At 40.2% G+C, this 23083-nt stretch overlaps 1 protein-coding gene across 2 annotated transcripts in view; it reads left to right on the top strand.

Annotated features, from left to right (window-relative positions):
- Nucleotides 1-9160: 9160 nt before the first annotated feature.
- LAMA3 (laminin subunit alpha 3) overlaps nucleotides 9161-23083 on the top strand; it is a 319129-nt gene continuing 305206 nt past the window's right edge. For both annotated transcript variants that reach the window (XM_078153463.1, XM_020968691.2), the window contains exon 1: nucleotides 9161-9679. In XM_078153463.1, coding sequence (XP_078009589.1) covers nucleotides 9398-9679 — 282 coding nt within the window. In that variant the 5' untranslated portion in view covers nucleotides 9161-9397. The remainder of the gene's footprint in view (nucleotides 9680-23083) is intronic.

The following is a 23083-nucleotide window of genomic DNA, read 5'->3' as shown; positions in this document are numbered from 1 at the left end:
TACTTTTTCATCCTTGCAGCTATTCCATATTCTTTTCTAGGGTTCTGGTTATAATTATCACAAAATTATCTTCTGGTGGAGAAGACAATTTAGGGTTATTTTACCCCAAAATATTTCTTCAATATATTAGGAGTTTTCCTTTACTCCTTGGTCTTTCCACTGGTTTCATCTATCTCTACCCCTGTGAGGGCTTAATTTTTTTAACTTCCCCTTGTTAATGGATGATGGAGGACTCTGACCGAACAACTGTTGATGGGAGATTGCATTAAGGTGGCAGGTGAATGCCCCTGATAACCACCTATCTCAGACCTTTCTAGTTAGAATCTCTGTCCCAGCCTTCTCTTCCTGGGACCTCTTCCATCTTTATTTTGCCTTAGCTGGGAAAGCAGTAGAAAAGTACAGGCCAGAACAAACAGGTCTTCTCAGCTTCCAAATCAGAGCAGCTCCTTCTTAACAGTTTCCATCCCTGGAGACAATGAGTGTCTGACCCAGAAACCAACCTGGCCTCATAAAGCATCAGTTTCGATCACAGACTAGTTCCTGGTCCTTTTATCCCTTTGATCTTCATGCTTTGGACAATTGGAGAGAAAGGAGCAAGCAGGGACAATGAATCCCCTGGATCTGGGCTTAGGTTTGCTTCCATTATCTCCTACCTGGTGTTGAACTTTCAAGTTTATTTTTCCCTCAGAATCGTGTCTTCTGCTATTCTCATCCTGCCTCTGAAAAAATATTTCCCTGACAAATTTATTTATTTTCCCTTAAAACAAGGCCCATGCTGAAGTTGCATAGTTTAACTTGTGCAGGAGGCTTCCAGGTTCAGAACCAAGGATCTAGAGTATTGTACCATATTCTGAAATAAAGTATGGTGTTGCTTCTCTTGGGAATTTTTTTTTCAAAAAATTTTCAAATTTCAAATTTTCAAAATTAAAAACATTTTTTGTTCAGCTGCTACTTTAACTATTGCTACACAATAGTATGGGGCTGGTATTGGTGTTGTGGCTGGTGGAGCATGAGCCAGTAACGTTTGCCTTTTATTTTTATGTTTAAAAATTCTGTGGAGAATTTACTTCTTTTTAATTATTATTATTTTACTTAGATTTGGACATTTCTCGTGGGAGGTGGAGATGAAAAGAGCCAGGCTTGGCTGGTACATCTCACTCAGCCATCTCCCTAGAAGTCTCTCCAGTGTTTTTTCTGTTACACAACACTGCTTACCAAGAGCTATCCTGATTTTGTAGAAAGGAGAACAAAACAAAATGATGTGCTCATTTAAATGTGCTTCATTCATAAACAGCGTTAGCTTAATTATGGCACCAGGGAAATTATTTTCTTGTAAGACAAAATAGATTTACTAGACTTGTACTCTCAGGTCCTTTTCTCTAGGGGAAGTCCTTCTCTAATACAGCATATTGGCATTTAGGATCTGGCCATTGAGAGCCTAGGTCTTACAGCATACATACCCCTGCTAGGGGTTTGCTTCTGGGAGTGCATAATGACACACCTTGGAATAGGTGTGTAGCTCTCTAGTTCAGAACTATTATAGATATTCTGTGACTATTTCTGGTTCTCTTATGTAGGGTAAAGAAAAGCCTTTTAATTGGCTTTTGAACTAAGTGTGCATACAAAAGATATTAACTTGCAAACCTGAGTACTTTCTTTCCTGGTGGTGATTGGGTAAATAACTGTTGCTTTCCCCTGAGTGGAGAGAGAAAGGCAGTGCCAGTAGTCTGCTCTTACCACCTGGGGCCGACTTGATGTCACAAGTCAGTGGTGTGCTCTTTTTCTGTCTCTGTTGTTTCATTCTTTTCTGATCTTAGGAGAATAAAAGTTGGAGGTGCAACAGATTGGACTATGACTTGGTGAGCTTCAAAATGTCAGAAGGATCACCAGAGTCCTGGAATTGGAGCTTATACCAGAGTTTGCCAGAAGCCAAGTGTGATGGAGAGTGTAATCCTGAGAAGTGAATTACAGTATCCAGTCCAGCAGTGAACTGACCCAGCAGCAGAGATCACCATGTTCTGAAAGCAAAGAAATGGGTGCCCATTGGCTATGCCACATTTGGAAGTGAACTTGGTGGGATGAATGCTTTGTAGTGACTGCTTTATTAAGCATATATCATATGCCAGGCACTATGCTAAATGCTGGGGTTACAAAGAAAGGCGAAAGAACAATCCTTACTCTCTGGAGTTTTTTCATTGGGTCCGTTCTCCTCAGGGACTGAGGTGTTGAGAAGAGAGTGTCCCTAACTGGAGTGGGAGGGGATGAATTTATACTTCTGTTCTTGCTGTATCTTCTAAGTCAATATCTCCTTTGAAAGGTCTATGGTTGTTATTGTTGCTCAGTCATTTCAGTTGAATCCAACTCTTTGTGACCTCATTTGGGCTTTTCTTGGCAAAGATACTGGAGTGGTTGGTCATTTCCTTCTCCAGCTTATTTTACAGATGAGGAAACTGAGGCAGAGTTAAGTGACTTGCCCAGGGTCAAACAGCTAGTAAGTGTCTGAGGACAGATTTGAACTCAGTAAGATGAGCTTTCCTGACTCCAGATTCTATTAATCTATTAATTTAATTAATTGCCAGATTCTATGCTCTGTGCCACCTCGCTGCTCTTTTAAAAGCTAATCGGTATCAATTGCTTATCATTGCTATTGGGGAGATATCAACTGATAGAAGTGAAAGTAGAGTGTTAATCACTGGGCTAATTAATGAAGTAAGAGACACTAACTGCAAATGATGAAATAGATAGTGGGGAAACATACTGGAATGAGAGTACGAGTTGATAGCCTTAGAAATATGCCTCATCACTGACTCCAAGTTTCACCTGAAGTCCCATTTTTTGCAGGAAGCCTTTCCCAGTCCTCTTTGAGTTTAGTGCAGTCTCTCTGACACTACTCTCAATTTATCCTGAATATTGTTTGTAAATAGTTGTTTACATGTTGTCTCTCCCATAGACCGTGAGCTCCAGAGAGTAAGGACTGTATTTTGCCTTTCTTTGTAACCCCAGCATTTAGCATAGTGCCTGGGATATGCTGTACGCTTAATAAATGTTAGCTGAATGACCAACTGAAAAGCACCTCTACCTTTCAGGGTGACCCTTAGAATCCTTAATGGGAAATATGGCTAACAGCTGTGCAGACACCCAAACTATCATGGTGAATGGGAGTTTAGGAGCGTGAGCTTCAAAGTTTATTTCTACAGTCTCAGGTACTTTAATCTAGGGGAAAGCCTTCTCTGATACTACATACTGGTATGTAGCATAACCATCTTCAGATCTGAAGTACGCAACTATGCATGAATCATTTCTGAGGTATTAGGAAAATGGCCAAACCCTAAATCCGCTTGTGCTAGATTGAGTTTTTCTTTTAACACCCAACTATGCATTTCTATAGCCTACCTGGTGTCAAGTGAAATAATGCCATTAACTGTGTATAGAACATCTCAATAACACTAATACCACAGCACGTCCTCTCTAGGGGCAATCTTCCTTATGTCTTCCCAGAGTGAACCTGGGGGACCTCAGTCTTGCGCTTTTCTCTGTGAAGTTTTAGGCAAGTTATATAATCTCTTAGTGTATCAGTTTCTGCTCATGAGACATGATTGCTTCACCTGAAACCCTGCCATATTGGTGAAGTGTTTTGAGCTCTTCTATACATCGCATACCACTCTGCATAATGTATTGCAGTTATGATTTTAGACTTTTGTATTGGGTGATTATGATTAACTCCCTTAACAGAAATATGAATAAAGACATGATTGCCTAAAACTTTATTTTATCTGACACCAGAGAATATTGATAAAATCTGTTATCAATTAGTATAGATAGCTCCAGAGTCTATCATTTTACAACAAATTGGGAAGAGGGAAAAAGTCAGGGACATGGGTGGAGAAGACTTCTGAGAAAAAGAGAAGCCAAGATTTACCTGGATTCACATTGTCCATGAGAAAGCAGAGAATAACCCAAAGTCCCAAAATATCAATCTGAGCATAGCACTATTAACCTCAGATAGAGATGAACATACATGCTCATTTCTGAAACTTTATTGAGGCCATATCAATGCCATTTTTAGAAGCCTTCCCTAGATTAGCATATATTTCTTTTTGCCCAATATTGTAATCTCCACATAGGCACATTTCAGGTGAATAACATCTACAGAAACAACTGAGACAGCAAGAGATAACTAATTTGCGCATGGCCTACCCATCCTGGGTTATCTCCTCACTTTTGGTGGCAATGGTGGGATCAACTCTAGATAATAGATAGCTATAAAATCAGGTCAGATAATGAGTAGGAACCCAGTTGAGAAAAAATGGGGAATGGGAGAAGAGAGAAAGCATTTGTTGTTCAGTCATTTCATTTGTGTCTACTTCATGACCTCATTTGGGTTTTCTTGGCAAAGATTCTGGAGTAGTTTGCCATTTCCTTCTTCAGCTCCTTTTATAGATGAGGAAACTGTGGCAAAGGGGCTTAAGTGACTTGCCCAGGGTCACACAGCTAGTAAGTGTCTGAGGCCAGACTTGAACTCAGGATGATGAGTCTTCCTGACTTTAGGCCTGGTACTCTATCCACTTTACCATTATATGACCCCTAATATCTGCCAGACATTGTGCTAAGTAATTTTAACAAATATTATCTCATTTCATCCTCACAACCACCTCATGAAATAGGTACTTTTGTTATGCCTATCTTACAGTTGAGGAAACTGAGGCAAACAGAAGTTAAGTGATTTGCACAGGGTCACACAACTAGTAAGGGTCTGATGCCAGATTGGATCTTCCTGATCCCAGGCTCAGAATTCTATCCACTGGGCCTTTTTCTGTCTATGTTATTTATTACCTTACATAACGTACAATATTTGCCCTAATTTTTCATTTGCTAGGAATACTATTTATACTAGATATCTTGTTTGTCAGACTCCATACTCAAAATATAGCCCTTAGAGGGCTAGCTCACCTATAAAATATTTACTTAAGATATGCAGTTTTTGTTTGATCATCTTTGAAACTTTTCCCATTGGGCCAAAGGCATGAATTTTATTGTAGGAGTGTCGCCACAAAATTATTTTTTCCTCTTGATAAAAATATGAAGTACATGGCATTACATGTCCCCTACCTAGGGAATGTAATAAAAAGCTTGGCAAATAGCAATTCTGACTTTGAATGATGCAATAAATCTGGTTGCCATAAAGGTTAACATTGCTTTTTATAGTAAAACATACAAAATAAAATACTACGAGAAATAAGCCTTTGCTTTCTATTGACAGATTGCCAGTTATGCCCTCCCCTCCTGACAGTGACAGTGAGGCAGGTGGGGAGGTTGTTAGCTTAGTTAAAAGAAGAAAGCTTCCAGCCTCTTGTGTGGCAGGAGATTTGCTATGTCTCCAGACTTTCTGTGAGGAGGTATGGTGGAAAGATGGGCTGAACTTTATCCTCTCTATCCTCTCTTCCACTCCCATGAAACATGGATTCAGTTAGGTGAGCTTCTGCCTTGAGGCCCATGACAGACTTTTGCATTTTCCATTTCCTTTCTTGAGTAGGCGACTGAACTTAGTTTATGTCAGGAATATATATGGGCTTAGAGACAACCTTGTTCATTTGAGAGATGGAGAGGTCCAGGGTGTCATCCAATTGTGGATTACTGACAGTCTGGGGAGGAGCTAATGGCAATGTCTCTAGAATTCTTAGAGACAATGACCACCACCAAGTGGATCGACATCAGCCTTGTCATTTCAGCTGCAGGCATATTTCAGGAGGTATCTGGACCGTGTAGAACTGAGGCAAAATGTAAAATGCCTAGTTAGCAGCCTTATTAAAGGCCTTCTATTCTGATGTTGTTTAAATAATCAGCCTTCCAATGATTGTAATGGTAGTTATAGTACTAGATTCTGTTTAAATCATTTTGTCTTATCTGCACTTGTAAATATCCTGGGTTTAGCATTCCTTTTATGTGCAGGGAAAAATTATTTGTCACAGACTTGATTTATATTGTACATTGAGTATGTTTTTGCTCCCTGTTTTTGTTTTTGGAAGCCATAGATATGGGCCATAGTCTAGACCAGTAGCTTCTTAAACTGTGGGTTGTGACCCCCCAAATTTGGCAACAGCAAAAGAAAGGTTTCCAAACACGCAGGGACCAAAATTTAATTAAAAATCAAGCACATAATGAATCTGAGGTGTTTCTGGCAGTTATGTGATCTCTTTAGTGTATCAGTTCTTGCTCGTAAGACAGGATTGCTCCACCTGAAACCCTGCCATATTGGTGAAGTGTTTTGAGCTCCTCTGTATGTTATAAACCACTCTACACAATATATTGTAGTTATGATTTTAGAATTTTGTATTGGATGGTTATGATTAACTTCCTTAGCACAGATACGAATAAAGAATCAGAACAAAAGGGAAAAACCATGAGAAAGAAAAAGCAAAAAAAACAAAACAAAGGTGAAAATACTATGCTTTGATCTGCATTCAGACTCCATAGTTCTTTCTCTGGATGTGGATAGCATTTTCCATCATGAATCTTTTGGAATTGTCTTAGATCATTGCATTACTGACAAGAGCTAAAAATCATTGTTGATCATCACACAACAGTGCTGTTACTGTGTACAATGTTCTCCTGGTTCTGCTCACTTCACTCAGCATCAGTCCATGCAAGTCTTTCCAGATTTCTCTGAAGTCTGCCTGCTCAGCATTTCTTATAGAGCAATAATATTCCATTACATTCATATACCACAACTTGTTCAGTCATTCTCCAATTGATGGGCATCCCCTCAATTTCCAATTCTTTGCTACCAGAAAAAGAGCTACTATAAATATTTTTGTACATGTGGGTCCTTTTCCCTCTTTTTATGATCTCTTTAGGATACAGATACATAAATAATGGTGATGCTGGATTAAAGGGTAGGCACAGTTTTATAGCTCTTTGGACATATTTCCAAATTGTTCTTCAGAATGGTTGGATCAGTTCACAACTCCACCAACAATGCATTAATATTCCAATTTTCCCACATCTTCTCCAACATTTATCATTTTCTTTTTCTGTCACATTAGCCAACCTGACAGGTGTGAGGTGGTACCTCAGAGCTGTTTTAATTTGCATTTCTCTAATCAATAGTGATTTAGAGCATTTCTTCATATGACTATAGATAGCTTTAATTTATCTGAAAACTGCCTTTTCATATCCTTTGACCATTTATCAGTAGGGGAATGACTTGTATTCTTATGACTCAGTTCTCTTATGTATTTGAGAAACGAGGCCTTTATGAGTCCTTTTGTATTTTATAATGTTCTTTTTCTCGTTTGGTCATAAATTCTTCCATTCTCCATGGATCTGGCAGGTAAACTATTCCTTGCTCTCCTAACTTGCGTATGGTATTGCCTTTTATGTCTAAATCATGTATCCATTTTGACCTTCTCTTGGTATAGTGCATGAGATGTTGGTCTATGCCTAGTTTCTGCTATACTATTTTCTAGTTTTCCTAGCAGTTTTTGTCAAAAAGTGAGTTCTTATCACAGAAGCTGGAGCTTTTGGGTTTATCAAACAGTAGATTAATATAGTAATTTATCTACTGTGTATTGTGTATCTAATCTATTCCACTGATCCACCACTCTATTTCTAAGCTAGTACCAAATAGTTTTGATGATTGCTACTTTATAATATAGTTTTAGATCTGGTACAGCTAACCCACCTTCCTTTGTATTTTTTCCTCATTAATTCCCTTGATATTCTTGACCTTTTGTTTTTCCAGATGAATTTTATTATTTTTTCTAGCTCTATAAAATAATTTTTTGGTAGTTTGACTGGTATGGCATTGAATAAGCAAATTAATTTAGGTATAATTGTAATTTTTGTTATATTAGCTAGGTTATATTAGCAGTTGATATTCTTCTGATTATTTAGATCTGACTTCATTTGTGTGAAAATTGTTTTGTAATTGTGTTCATATAGTTCCTGGTTTAGTTTTGGCAGGCAGACTCCCAAATATTTTATATTGTCTGCAGTTATTTTAAATGGAATTTCTCTTTCTATCTCTTGCCACTGGGCTTTGTTGGTAATATATAGCAATGCTGATGATTTATGTGGGTTTATTTTATATCCTTCAACTTTGCTAAAGTTATTATTTCAGGTAGTTTTTTAGTTGATTCTCTAGGATTCTCTAAGTATATCATCATCTCAACCGCAAAGAGTGATAGTTTTGTTTCCTCATTGCCTACTCTAATCCCTTCAATTTCTTTTCCTTCTCTCATTGCTAAAAGTAACATTTCTATTGAATAAAAGTGGTGATAATGGGCATCCTTGTTTCACCCCTGATCTTATTGGGAAAACTTCTAACTTATTCTCATTACATATAATTCTTCCTGATGGTTTTAGATACTACTTACCATTTTAACGAAAACTCTATTTATTGCTATACTCTCTAGTGTTTCTTTTTAAATAGGAAGAGGTGTTTCATTTTGTCAAAAGCCTTTTTCTTTATCTATTGAGATAATCATATGATTTCTGTTAGTTTTGTTATTGATATGGCCAATTATGCTGATAGTTTTCCTAATATTGAACCAGCCCTCTATTCCTGGTATAAATCTCACCTGGTCAAAGTGTAATATCCTCGTGATAAATTGCTGTAATCTCTTTGTTAATATTTTATTTAAATTTTTGGCATTAGTGTTCATTAGGGAAATTGGTCTATAAATTTCTTTCTCTGATTTAAGCCTCCTGATTCATTCTTACCCAGGGTCTAGAGACTGAGATCCTGATTTTTGTTTGGGTGACCGAGAACATAAAATACTGGAAACAAGGGATAACATTTCACCCCCTTAGGCAAAAAGAGGTTCTAAAATTAGAAGGGGCAGGCATCACGGCACTCAACGCTTCGGGCAAGGAAAAATATTAACACCCACTTGCTACCCCGAGGTTTTTCTCTCCCCCAGGTAGAAAAAAATTAACACTGGAAATGAACACGAGGAGACTCCCTTTGTTCAGAAACTTCTGCTGGGTCGGTGCCCTCATCCATTCACTTAAAAATGCCAAAGGCAACCACAGCCTCTCCTTTCATCGACAATTGGGTGACCTGACTCTCCTGCTACAGGTTTTCACCGCAACGAATCAAGTTCCACTGCCCTCCTTTTCTCCCTCTCTTCCTTCCTTCTGCCTGGATCTGCTCCGCGCGCTCCGCTGGGGAGGCGCTACAAGCCGCCTCCCACCGCGGGGAGGGGGGGGTGTTCACTTCTTTCTGGGACAATCTCCAAAAAACAAAAGCAGACCAAGGCAGAGCTTTCTGTCCGCTGCTGCTGCTGCTTTTCAGGCTGCTGCTGCTGAGGCCACCGAGCCAGGCTCAGAGACAGCTGGAAGGTCGGGTGGACAAGGCAGAGCGGGGCTGACACTCCCTCCCGGGCCCCGGGACAGGATGGCCAGGGTACGGAAAGGGAGCCCAGCAGCTGCTTCTGCGCCCCGGTGGCTCCCGCGGCTTTTACTCCTCCTGCTGTCCCCCCTTTCCGCAGCCGCCGTTTCTCCCGACCCGGACGCCGGCTTCAGCCTTCACCCCCCCTATTTCAATCTGGCCGAGGCGGCTAGGATCTCGGCAACTGCCACCTGCGGGGAAGAGCCCGAGGGCGCGAGGCCCCGGCCCGAGCTCTACTGCAAGCTGGTGGGGGGCCCCATCGCCTCCACCACGGGCCACACTATCCAGGTAAGGCTGCGGGGGGGAGGGGGGGGAGGCGCGCGGGCGGTGGCAGGTTGCCCAGGGTGGAGGGCGGGTCTTCCAGGACTTAGTCTACTGGAGGTTTTTGGGAGAAGAGGGTGATAGCTCAGTGAGTGTCAGCTCCCGGGGCGCTCAGGGAACCCAACTACGCTTGTGAGCAGGAGGGAACAAATCCTCAGCCCAAGGCAGAGAGCAAGGAAGGCATGAGAGCTCTTGCAGCTGGCCTTAGGGAGAAGGGTACTGGATCTGAAGTCAGAGGACTTGGATTCGAGTTCCGACTTGGTGGCTTAGAAACCTATGACCTAAGGCAGGTGCTTTCACCTCCGTGGGCCTCAGTTTTCCTTCTCTGTACAAGTAGAGTGTTGGGCTAGACAATCCTTAAACTCCCTTCCATCTCTGAAGCCCGAGGACAGGAGGTAACAAAGAAAAGAAGTGTCTTTTGAGGGGAATTTTTAGAGAAAGTCCCAAGTACAATTTGATGCTGGGAGATGTCAGGACAACCAAGATAAACTTCTTCTGCTTAATTCCAGACTTCCCTCCTTCTCGTCAGGGATATTGTTTCTCCTTGTTCATAGGTCGATAGTAATGGTGAATGTCACAAGGTTTGATGAAGAGAGGATTCTAGACTTGAAGTCCATAGTTCTGAGTTTGAGTCTCAGTAAGTTCGGTGACTTTGGGGCAAATGCCTTAATTTCTCAATGTTAGAGGATTATAGGACACTAGAGTTGGATCTGGAAAGGACTTCAGAGTTCATCTAATAATAAGAGAGTCCACGCCTTTTGTTCAGTTATTTTTTCTGCGTGGCCAACTTTGTGACCCCATCTGGGGTTTTCTTGGCAGAGATATTGAAGTGGTTTGCCATTTCCTTTTCCACTTCATTTGACAGATGAGGAAACTGAGGCAAACGGGGTTAAGTGACTTGCCCAAAGTCTGAGGTTGGATTTGAACTCAGGAAGATGAATCTAGGTGATGCAGTGGGTAGAGTGCCAGGGCTGTAGTTAGAAAACCAGTTTTCAAGATTAAGTGATTTGCCTAAGTTCACACAGGTAGTAAATGGTAGAGCCAGAATTCAAAGTCAGCTCCTCTGATTACAAATCCAGTTCTCTTTCTAGTGTGTTATACTGTGGACAAATATACTTATTCTAAAGTCTTGCTTTTAGTATGGAAGTAAAGCTGGTCAGATCTGTAATTAGGATAGGTTAACTGGGGCTTTACTTAAGGGAGCCAAATTTGGAGGGCCCAGATAAAATTTAAAATCTTTCAGCAGCATAGTAACAACCTTAGAACCTAGTTAGCAAAAATGATTAAAATAGGAAGCTATTAAATGGTGAGCTAGGGTGAATTTTTCCCCCTACCCCACTTCTCCCTTCTCAATGAAGGGCACACTTCATGCTTGCCCCAAGGCTATGTTAGTGGTGTTTAAGCTTTCAAAGTCTTAGGAAGCCCCAAATGCTTACTTTATTGATGTTTGTGGACCAATTTAGATAAACATGAAGAGGCTTATCAACAGGTAAGTGGCAGGATGATAATCTTTCAGTCACAGCAGCTCTGAAAGACTATTTATTAAGTTGTGGAGGGGTTGTGGTCTAGGTTTGTGGTGGGACATTGTTGCTGGATGTCTTGAAGTTGTGAAGAATATTTGCACAACTGACCCCAGAAGGCTGATTTGAGGAAAATGCTTTGTAAAGCACTATAAATGTGAGTTATTATTATAGCTTGAAGGGATGTTAGACATCACCCCATCTAACTGATTTTTTCTTCCCAGCATTCAAATTCTACCTTTTACACTTACTAGTTGTGTGACATTGGGTAAATCACTTACCATTTTGGGGGGCCTCAGTTTCCTCTTTGTGAAATAGGAATAATTGTGCCTATATGACATAACTCACAGGGTTGTTTTGAAGAAACAAAAGTATAAAGTGCTAGAAAATTGTGAGTTATTAATATTGCTGAAGAAAAGGCTAGAGCAGGGATAGTTTCTGCCCTCAAGCTGTTTATAATTCTAATTAATTATACTCTGATTCATAGTCCTGGGCAGAAGAGGAAGAGACTTTCTTAGATAATTCTACATATGCCATCCTTCTAGGCCAGGGTGTAACTTTCAGGAAGAGAATATTGTCAGGTGTTGAATCTTATTCTCTGAAAGTCAGAGATGAAGAAAAGCCGGATTGAGTCGGGCTGTCTGTCTTCTTTCAAGGATGAGGACAAGAGAGGATGCAGCAATTGCTGTTGTGAGAGGGTTGTGTCAGGGACAAGAATGGGAAAGCAAAGGTATTGAGGTTAGTTTATTTGAATGTGCTTCAGCCAGGGGTTTTGGCAGTAGCTGGTTCAAACTTGCCTCTTTGGAAATGGGAGGAGAGAAGAAAAGGGAAGAGGGATTAAAATTCACCAATCTCTTCTACTACAATCAGTGGTGATTGTTCTAGGTCAGGCTGGCTATGTACAGTTGCAGAAGTGACAGAATGCTGAAGTAACTCAAGATGACTGCTTTATATCTCTGAACTTTCATTAAACATACAAAAAAAAAATCAAAACTCCCTGGTACCAGCCTGGTTTTAGAAAATATTTTGGAAAAAAGAAGTTAAAACATGACAGGGATTTTAAAAAGCTTCATTTTTATGGAGTGGCAATTCCATAATTAGAGTGTTGAGACCCATCTTATTCTGTATGAGTCAATAGCCAAGGTCCTTTTTATTTTTTAAATTTTATTTTATATTCTTGTTATTTTTTTTCAAATGAAGATCTGCTTTTCCCTTTCACTATAGCCTTCCTTCCTCCTCCAATTGGGAAAGCAAGAACAACAAAACTATCGTTACAAACATAATCAATTAAAATAAATTCCCATATTGGCCATGTCCCAAGCAATTATTTATCAATTTATACTCTGAGTCAATTGCCTCTCTTTCACGAGGCAAGTAACCCTTTGTGGCCAAACTCTTTGAACTGTCAAAGTGATTTTCCTAAAATGAGGATCTGATCATGTCACTCCCTTACCTTTCCTACCCTCCACCGTAAACTCCAGTGGCTCGCTGTTGCCTCTAGGATTAAATACAAAATGCTCTAGTGTTCAAAGCCTTTATAACCTAGCCCCTCTCTTCCTTTCCAGCCTTCTTACACCTTAATCCCCACAGTGTACTCTTTGATCCAGTGACATTGGCCTCCTTGATGCTCCTCGAACAAGACGCTCCATTGCTAAGCTTTGGGAATTTTCTTTGGCTGTCCCCCAATACCTGGAATACTCTTCCTCCTCATTTCTACCTCCTGACTTCCCTGGCATCCTTCAAGTCCCAGCTAAAATCCTATCTTCTATAGGAAGCCTTTCCCAACACCTCCTAATTCTGATATTTTCTCCTTTTTTGGTTGTTCAGTTGTTTTTAGTTGTGTCAACTTTTCATGACCCAATTTGGGGTTTTCTTGGCAAAGATACTGGAGTGGTTTGCCATTTCCTTCTCCAGCTCATTTTACAGGTGAGGAAACTGAGGCCAACAGGATTAAGTGACTTGTCCAGGGTCACACAGCTAGTAAGAGTCTGAGGCCACATTTGAACTCAAGAAGTCTTCCTGAGGAGGATTCAGTGCCCACAGGATTAGGAGACAGTGGGACATAAGGAGATGGGAGGATAATGCCTATATCAGACTTTACTTAGTGTCCATAAAAGGAATCAACTGTTAGCAAATTCTTTAATTATTGCCATGTTTATTTATTGTGAAAGTCATGGGACCACATATTTGGAACTGGAAGGGACATTGAAAGCCATCTCATTTTACAAATGAGGAATGGAGGCATTGGGAGACCAAGTGATTTGTACAAGGTCACAGAAGTGGGTGGTAAGGAGCAGAGGTGGGCTTCCAACCTGGGTCTGTCTCCTGCCTCCAAATCCACTTCTTTGCCCACTGTTTCACCCTGATGCATATAACCATGTGTTAACTTCCAGTTCTAATATTCTCTAAGTAAGCCTTTATGCCTTCATGACATTGTTATGGGACAATAATGGGGGGGACTAGATAATTATTTAGGAGACAGCTAGCATTTATACTTTAAAATTTAACACTTTAACACTTTAAAATTTGCAAAGCATTTTACAAATATTATCTTGGATTCTTTCAACAACTCTGTAAGGTAGGGGCTGTGATCACTCTCATTTTACACATGAGGAAACTGAGGCAGACACATTAAATGACTTGCCCAGGGCCACTCAGCTAGTGAACCTCTGAGGCAGGATATGGACTCCGGGCTTCCTAACCCCGGGCCCAGAGCCTCTGTGCACTATCCACTGCCTAGTTTGAACATATCTCTTCCTGGTAGGTGTCAGTGATGAAAACAAATAACCCAGATTGAACAAATGCTTAACAGCTGGTAACAGAAATGAATGTGCAATTCTCCTTAACGAATTTCATTTTTTTAGACCAACACTAGCTTAGATTCACAAATGTAAAAGAGATTTTTCTTTCTTTCTCTTTCTTTCCTCTTTTTTTTTTAACCATTTAGACTCTTTATAAGAGTCTTACTTTTTTATCTGTTTATTATGTGGCCCACAAAGATATGAGGATTAATCACTTGATTTTCTCCTGCTAGCACCACAGAAAGGCACAACAGAAATATGCAGGGAAGGAATCTCCTCCCTGACCTTTGGTCTCTTTCTACTTGCTATAGAGAATCATTTATCTGGATTTCATGACCTCTTTAGGCAAATGTAATTTCTAAGGAACTTCAAGAGACCCTTAGATCTTGTTAGCCTCGGCATAGCAATACTGTAGCTATATGCCTAGCAGCTGTGCATTGCTGACCCTATCTTCTGCTCCATTTTCTAAGAGGGCCCACCAAGAAATGGGTGCCCCTATTTGATGTGGGCACACCTATCTTTCCCTTCTTCCCTGCTTGCTTAAACCCTTGGTGTACTCTTCCTTTCCATGGGCTCACTATGGTCTGTATAGGTTCATGCCAAGGAGTGTGCTGATAAATGTTTAACAACCAGCTCTCCAAAAGAAAGGGGAGGGGGCAGGAAGGGAAATGATTTGTCCAAGCTCACACAGAGAACAAGCATCAAGATCTCTATCAGCACTTTCGACAGTATTTATGTCAATATGAAAACCAAACGATCCTTTCATAGCTGTAATGGAACTCCACTGAGAGACACATAGCATGAATATTTCTATAGCTAACAAGTGGTTGCTGTGGCTTAAGAGGGGTTAATTTTCCTAAAAGACTGGGACACTCCAGTGATGGAAAATGTGATAACAGAGCATGTTATCAAATCTCTCTGCTTTTCTGGGTCAAATGCATTTCATGGGGTAGAAACTGAAATTCTCTGTACTTGAGACTTTCAAAATGGAAAAACTACAGATTTCATTTTCTAAAAATAGAAATCATTATAAATATGTATGTTTTACAAATGTGAATAAATTTATTCAACTAATACAATCTTCACGAGCAAAAAACTGTTAATATATTCCAAACATCTTTGATGGGGTGCAGACAGAAGCATTCTCTATGTAGGTAATGGTAAATCATTTATCAGTTAAAAACTGATAATTCTTTACATACCATACTATACTGTGCATTAGTTTTGAATTAATTATGAACATGAATAATGCATTTATTGAACCAGATATGCTCCAAATGCAAAAATGATTTCCTATTTCTAAGTTAGACAGTCTAGTTCCTAGGTACAATTTAGTGCAATAAAGCTCTGATTTATTAAGTAGGGCCTGAGCATTTCCAAAAGTTAGGTAGACTAAGTACAGAGGAAGAAAGACTCTTTGAACACAATGTGTATAGAAGACCTAGAGGCAGACAGGAGTTTCCAATTTTAGACAGATAAGTTAAGTACCCTTTTAATGATGGGAGACTCTAGAAGTAGCCCTGGAGAAAAGGGTGATAGGGAGGCAATGAAAGGAGAAACAGCGCTAGGAAGTCTGGTGGAACTTAGATTATAAAAAATGTTCAGGCTGTATTATGAAATATTCCAGCTTGGAATCCTGCTACCACCAGGGTGCCAATTAACAAACAAATCAAGGATTGAATGAAGAAACCTAAAGTGTTTTCAAGGAGACAGTGGGGCATATGTGATGCCAAGCTCCAGATCAGATTTAAAGACTTAGAAAGCCGTGCTGGAATCCAAACTTCTCTATGACTGTGGACTCAGAAATGCCATGAATGACACGTGAAGCTTTTTAAAGAGTATTATCAGCATCACATACAAGTGGCCCTTAGCAGAGTTGGAGAGAACGCTAATAATGAAGACCTGGAAGAAAGCCAGTCTCTGGGTAGTGATGTGGTCTGTCTTCAGCAGTTTTTCGGATCCAGACATGTGGAATGGATGAATGTCTGAAGCAGTTGCTGTGTGATGAGTTGAAATCGGGGCAAATTCAAACAGGGTGGTCAGAAGAAATATTTTTTTAAGGAAACCCTGATGTAGATTTCAAATGAGCTGGTATTGTTGTAGATGGCTGGGGAATAATGACTTTAAGCTCTATTCAGCATAGAGAAACGCAAATTAAAACAGTTCTGAGATTTCATCTCAAGACAGGCAAATTATTGAAGATTAAAAAAGATGGGATCAGTCAGTGCTGGAGGGCACAATAATGCACTGTTGGTGGGAATGCAAAATGGTTCAGCCATTTTGAAGTTCTGTTTGGATAATACAAGAAAAGTGACCAGACTGTCCATTCTCTTCAACCCAGAAATCTCACTAATGGGCATATACTTTAATGAGGTCAAAGACAGAAATACAGGTCTCTCTCTATATAAAAAATCTTTATAGGAGTACTCTTGGTGATAACAAAGAACTGGAAGCAAAATGGTACTGAACATGTCACCCCCCCCCCCCCCTCCGCTGCTCAATAAACTCCAGGGACTCCCTGTTGCCTCTAGGAGCAAATACAAAGTGCTCTGTTTGTCATTCAAAGCCATTCATAACTTAGCCCCCTTCTATCTTCACAGTCTTCTTAAACTAACTCCCCTTACTCTTTGCTCTATTGACACTGGCCTCCTGGCTGTTCATGAGCAACACACTCTAGGTGTTGCTCTAGGCATTCTCTCTGGCTGTCCCCCATACTTAGCATACTCTCCCTTGTCCACTCTGACCACTCACCTTCCTGATTTCCTTTAAGTTCCAGCTAAAATCTTCCCTCCTACAGAAAAGCTTCCCTTACCCCTTTTAATTCAGTGCCTGCCCTGTGAATTATCTCCTATTTATCCCATGTGTAGCCTGTTTGGTATACATTTGTTTGCATGTTGTCTCTCCCCATTAGATTGTAAGCTCTTTGAGGGCGAGAACTGCTTTTGCCTCTTTTTGTATCTCCAGCATTTAGCACAGGGCCTGCCACATAATTTGTTGGTATGCTTTGTTCTTGCAATGGACCAAAGTGACATCTTTATGTTAGATTCAAGTTATAATGTGTCTGACTGTGGCTCATCAGACCAGAATGAGCTTGGAAGCCTCTACCAAAGGTTAGACACAAATAGTCCATGAGAACATTTGGGATGGATTCTCTAAATTTGCACCTCTCAAATTTCTTTTGAGCTACTTCAATTCTGCTTTGCTCATAGAGCGCACAGTACCTTCTTGGATGAGGGTACGCCATGCTGGGTGATTCTGTGCCAGTGTCTACCATGCCATGTAATCAATTCCAAATCAATTCCTACATAGTAGGCACTTAACAAACATTTATTGAATTTAAGGAATATGAATGTAATGGTATATTGTGCAGTAAGAAATGATGAATATAAGGAATTGAGAGAAATGTGGGAAGATTTGTATGGACTAATGCAGAGTGATAAAAATGTAAACAACAGCTAAGAAAACATAAATGAAAAGACCATTAGAAGTAAGGCGAACTAAATAATGGGAAAAACCAATGAAGGCATTAGAGAAGAGATGTCACATTATCTGTCATGGTAAAAAGATGACTAACACAGAATATTACGTACATCAACACATATCTCTGTATTCCATGATTTTTCTTAATTGGTTTTCTTTGTTAACAAAGCGAGATCAGTCTGAAGGGGTGGGGTGGAAAATATAACATAAAGACAAAAACCTATAAAGGTAAAATTAACAACTGGGCTTTAAGTGATTAAAACTGAGTAAATCTTTCGTGACAAAGGCATTGGTTGGACTATGTGTCTGAGGGGCAGTCACTAACAGGGCTGGATTCTACAAATATCAGAAGCAGTTATTTGTTCTGCAACTAGCAGTCAACAATATTTACTGAATGTCTAGTTTGAAGACTGTATTAATAATCCCTGCAGGGGCTTTGCAAGGAAATAGTGTCACTGCCTTTGGGTATTTTAATCTCTGCTGGTAGCCCACAAAAGAGTTTTTACAGAGTGGAAGGAATTATTGGCCACAAATTGATCTTTTCAGTCATACTTGGGAAAAAATCCAGAAATCATCAACATTGGAATCATCTTTCAATGTGAACAACATATCCAAGGCATGATTATAAAATGATAAGATCAATTCATTTGCATTGCTAGCTGAAGGCATGCTCATTGTTTTTATAATCATACCATGTATGGAGTGATATTAAGTTGATTTGGGTTGCTTAGGAAGGGCTACCATTGGGCAAATTATATAGTGCTCTTTCTTTCCCTTCATTCTCCAAACATTGTTATGTAGGCTGGAATGATGAGGCAAATTTTAATAGGGATAAATGTAGAGTCTTGTATTACACTTGTATTAAAAGGATCAGTCTCACAAGTGGAGAATGGGAAAGGGACAGCTGGACAACTATTGCTGCTGTCAGTCATTTCAGTTGTGTTTGTCAGGGTTTTCTTGGCAGAGACACTGGAGTGGTTTGCCATTTCCTTCTCCAGCTTCTTTTACAGATGAGGAAACTGAGGCAAACAGGGTTAAGTGACATGCTCAGGGTCACACAGTTAATAAGTATCTGAGGTCACATTTGAACTCAATTTTTCCTGACTCCATGCCTGGCACTCTATTGCGCCACCTTGCTGCCCTAGGGGTTCAGAGGAAGACTAATTGGAAGTCCTGGGAATGATTCTATTATGTTTTAATGATCTTCAAAGAAGAATAGAAAGAGGGAAAGAAGAATACATTGGGGTTCTGAGGAAGAGAGAGGAAGGATGGAGAAAATTATCTCAAAATGTTTATTCTTCTCCTAACGTTCCCTCCCCATGCATATTTAGTAACAGACACTCTAATATACTCTAGTTTTTTTTACCTAAATGTTTCCTATATCCCGATTTTGCCTGAAACATAAAGAGATCAAGGGTTAGCTAGAGATTAAAAAAAAACCCCACAACTTTATTTTAAAATTTTTTTTATTTATTTTTGTGAGGCAATTGAGTTAAGTGACTTGCCCAGGGTCACACAGCTGGTAAGTGTCAACTGTCTGAGGTCAGATGTGAACTCAAGTCTATCCTAACTCCAGGCTGGGTACTCTATCCACTGTACCACCTCACTGCTCCTACAAAAAACTTTAAAATGGAATGGAGAGCCAAACCTCTGTCTGGATGTTAAAGATTTACCTACCTGAGTAACTCTGAGATATTTATACAATCAAAATTATTCAAGGTTGCACAAAATTGATTGTACAAATAACTTTTTGTCTGATATAAATACCATAAAACAGAAGAAGAAAGGTGCCATATGGACTTGAGGGCCATTAGATTGTTCCTAGGCTAAAAGTGAAGGAGTTGTTACAGGGTGAGGCTAATTAAATCTCCAACCTCTGTTATTAAATGCTTAGTTGCTTGATTTAGTCAACAGTGGGGAATGGTAGGCTCTGAATTTCAGAATAATAAAGGAGCTCTAGTCCAAGTGGCTTCTGAGGTGGAATCCCTTTCATAAATCTGGTCTCCACTTGACGCCCTCTGGGAATGGGAAACTCAGAATTTCCTAAGGCAATCCATTCAGAAATAGAATAGCAGAAAATTTTGATTTTGGAATAGCTTATATTCTGTGCCATTGATTCTCTGTAACCCATTCTGGGGCCAGGTAATAAAAGTCTATTCCCTCTTCTGGAGGATAGCTCTTAAGATATTTGAAGAAAGCTGTCATGACTCTTCTTATATTTTTTTCTTCTCCAAGCCAAAAAATATTTTATTTTTCCTAGTTAGTCACTACATGTAATAATTTTAAATTCCTCTCCCTCCCACCCTCCACTATTGTGGTCACTTGGTCTTAAATGTGTTTCATTTTATCAATGTCTTTCTTGAAATATGGCATTCAGAACTTTATACAATGCTCAAGATTTGGTCTCATCATGGCAAACCTCAGCCAAAAAAGCAAACGTGATCTTGGGTTGCATTAATAGAGTGTTCAGCATACAGAATGTGATAGTCCTGTTGTATTTTGCATTAGTCAGAGCACCTATGAAGTATTTCACCACATTTTAGGAAGGTCATTGAAAACTTGAAGACCATCTAAAGGAGTGTCACCATGATGATAAGGTCAAGTTGAGTCCATTGTGTGAAAGGATTAGTTGAAGAAAGTAGAGTACACTTAGCCTTAACAAGAAAAGACTAGGGGAAACATTACAACTATTTTCAAATTGTCTTCAAATAAAGAAATACTATGGAGAATTAGACTTGTTTTGTTTGACTCCTGAGACCAAACTAGGCTAATGCAAAAAAACCAAAAAACCAAAAAACAAAACAACAAACTTCCTAGCATTTTGATTACCTAGAAATAAAATGGACTGTCTTGAAAGAGTGAATTTCCTTTCACTGGAGATCTTTAAACTGAGAGTGAATCACAACTTGTCTGACATGTTCCAAAGGTGTTTCCCATTTTGATGTGGTTTGAACCTGATGACTTGTGAAGTCCCTTTTCCTTCTGAAATGCTGTCATTCCTAAATCAGGACTGTCAGAGACTATCTTCAAAGTGGAAAAATACCACCTTAGTCTGTGTATATTTGTGACTTAGAAGGAAGGGCATCCTGATCCTTTGCCTTAATGATTAGGGGATTGGGCTGGGTAGGGTGGTTCATGCCTATACAGTAATCTCTGCTCCTGGGGAAGCTAACATTGCTTGAGCTCTGGAGTTCTGAGATGCACTAAGGATAAAGCCCATTGGGTGAACTAAGCCTGGGGGGGTGGGGTGAGTGGAGGCAGGGAATTAGGCTGCCTAAGGAAGGGTGCAGCGGTCCATATTAGGAACATAGTAGGTTAGAATTTCCTGACCAGTAATGGGACCAAACCCATGAATGGGGGCTGAATGTCTAACCTGAACAAAATACGAATACCTAATCTCATGGGCAGCTAGGTGGCATAGTGGATAGAGCACCAGGCCTGGAGTCAGGAAGAAAATCTCAGTTTCAAATCTGGCCTCAGATACTTACTCTCTGTGTGGCCCTGGGCAAGTCACTTAGCCTTGTTTGCCTCAGCTCCTTCCTCATCTGTAAAATGAACTGGAGAAGGAAATGTCAAACCACTCCAGTATCTTTGCCAAGAAAACCTCAAAAAGGGGTCACAAAGAGTCGGACACGACTGAGTAACAACAATGAAATCTCAAAAAGAAAAAAGAAAATGAGTGGGGGAGTGAGTGGGAGTGGTCAGTATTATGGGCTCCAGCTAGTTGAACAACCTTTGTTTTTGCTGTTTCAGACCCTGCCAGGGTTAGGGAAGGGCCCTATGCAATTGCCTGCATTCATTGTACCTTAGGAAAGCTCTGCATGGATTAAACATGCAATCAGAGTGGCTTTGTTGGGAAATATTCAATGCAGATTATTTCAATGATTAGATAAGAATGGATAAATTACAGGCCTAATATTCCTTTTGTCTGTTGTACAGTAACAAAATCACATCAAAATGTAGCTCTGTGATGCCTCCAGGTTGATTTCCTACTTCATTGTGTTTTCAGTCTTTTTTGGCAATTGGGGTTGAGTGACTTGACCAGGATCACACAGCTAATGTGTATAGTGAGTGTTTGGTCTGAGGCAGGATTTGAACTCAGTTCCTCCTGACTTCAAGGTCGGTGCTCTATCCACTGCGCCACCTCACTGTCCCCCTACTTTGTTGTGGCAGATAATCTAACTGATGCAAACAATGCTTTTTTAAATGTTATACTGAGTTGCATGTATTTTCATTTACTAAAACATTTAGTAAAATACTGGTAAGAGATTCATTTCTTACTCTATTTTCTCCATTTTGCTTTTGGATGCATTTTATAGAATTTGTCCTGAATAAAAACCCAGGTGTAGATAAAAAATTTTATCATAAAACATCAGGAAATGATAAAAGTCGTGATTTATTTTCATGGACTTCAGTCATTGCCATATATTTTTGCTTTTCACATCAACTGGGCGCTGCATGCAACCTGATTTATGGCTAGCTGACAGCTTCTGGCACTTGATGAAACATAAAATCCTAGCCTTGAAAATGACCTCAGAGTCCCGGAACTACCTTTACAACAGTCTGGACAAATCATCATCCCAACTCTACTCGAAGATTGTGATTATGAAATCACAAACTCTTGAGGCAGGACTTTTCACCTTGGTACAATGCTGATTGTGAGAAAGCTTTTTGTTCATCTTTTGTTCATATTTTCAGATGAAATCTGCGTTCCTATAAGTTCCACTCCTTGGTTTTTGCTTGACTTTCCGGATGTATGGGATGCTCAGGGAGGACTAGCATGTCTAGCATAAGGGCTTGTGAGTCCTTTTTAAGGCTGCTCATTCACCTTTGGTGTCCACCTGTCACCCAATTCTCACCTGTAGCTCTAAGAAGCTGTAGCAGGTGCAGTGGCCACACCCCAGTAAAACTGCCTCTGCAGATGGGTTGCACCAGGTTGAGAGTAACCGACAGGCCTCAAACTGGTTGGTGAGTTAGGGGGTTGTCTACCTCAACCATGTGAAGACTTCTCCCATTTGTTCCAATGGCCATGAAGGTGGCTGAAGCAGGTACTGTGGAGCCCTTAGAGTTTGGACAGATACTGATGATGCCAAGGTCATCCACTGCATCCTGGGCCATCATGACGTCGTCCCTACTTTTGTCTTGCCATTGGATATCAGTGACTGGAAGAGAGGGTGAGGCTGACAACTTTGTGCAACTCTGCCTCAGTTAAATCCAATTCAGGAGCAAGTTAAGACATCACCCCATGATATAATTGGTCCAGGGCATGTTCCTGCCTCCTGCCAAACCCACTTTCAGGGCTTGGTGAGCCTACTTTTGGACATGCAGATGACACGTAATGGAGGAGCCCTGTTTTCACTTCAGAGCATGTGCTGGGATTTTGTGACTGTTTGCTATTCACTCATTGTGTGATGATGGAAAACCTTTTAACTGGCCAGTCAGCCAGTACTGAGCATGCATGTAAAATCCATGAATGAGTCTCTTCTCTGGTGGCAAGTGAAGCAGGAGTCCTCATTCTGCGGGCATCTGGGGAAGGGTCTTGACAAGGGAAGAGACTGAAATTTGGTATT

The sequence above is a fragment of the Phascolarctos cinereus genome, unplaced genomic scaffold (genome assembly GCF_003287225.1).
Source record: "Phascolarctos cinereus isolate Bilbo 61053 unplaced genomic scaffold, phaCin_HiC Scaffold_4;HRSCAF=312, whole genome shotgun sequence".
NCBI lineage: Eukaryota > Metazoa > Chordata > Mammalia > Diprotodontia > Phascolarctidae > Phascolarctos > Phascolarctos cinereus.
This window is presented reverse-complemented; position numbering and strand designations above follow the sequence as displayed.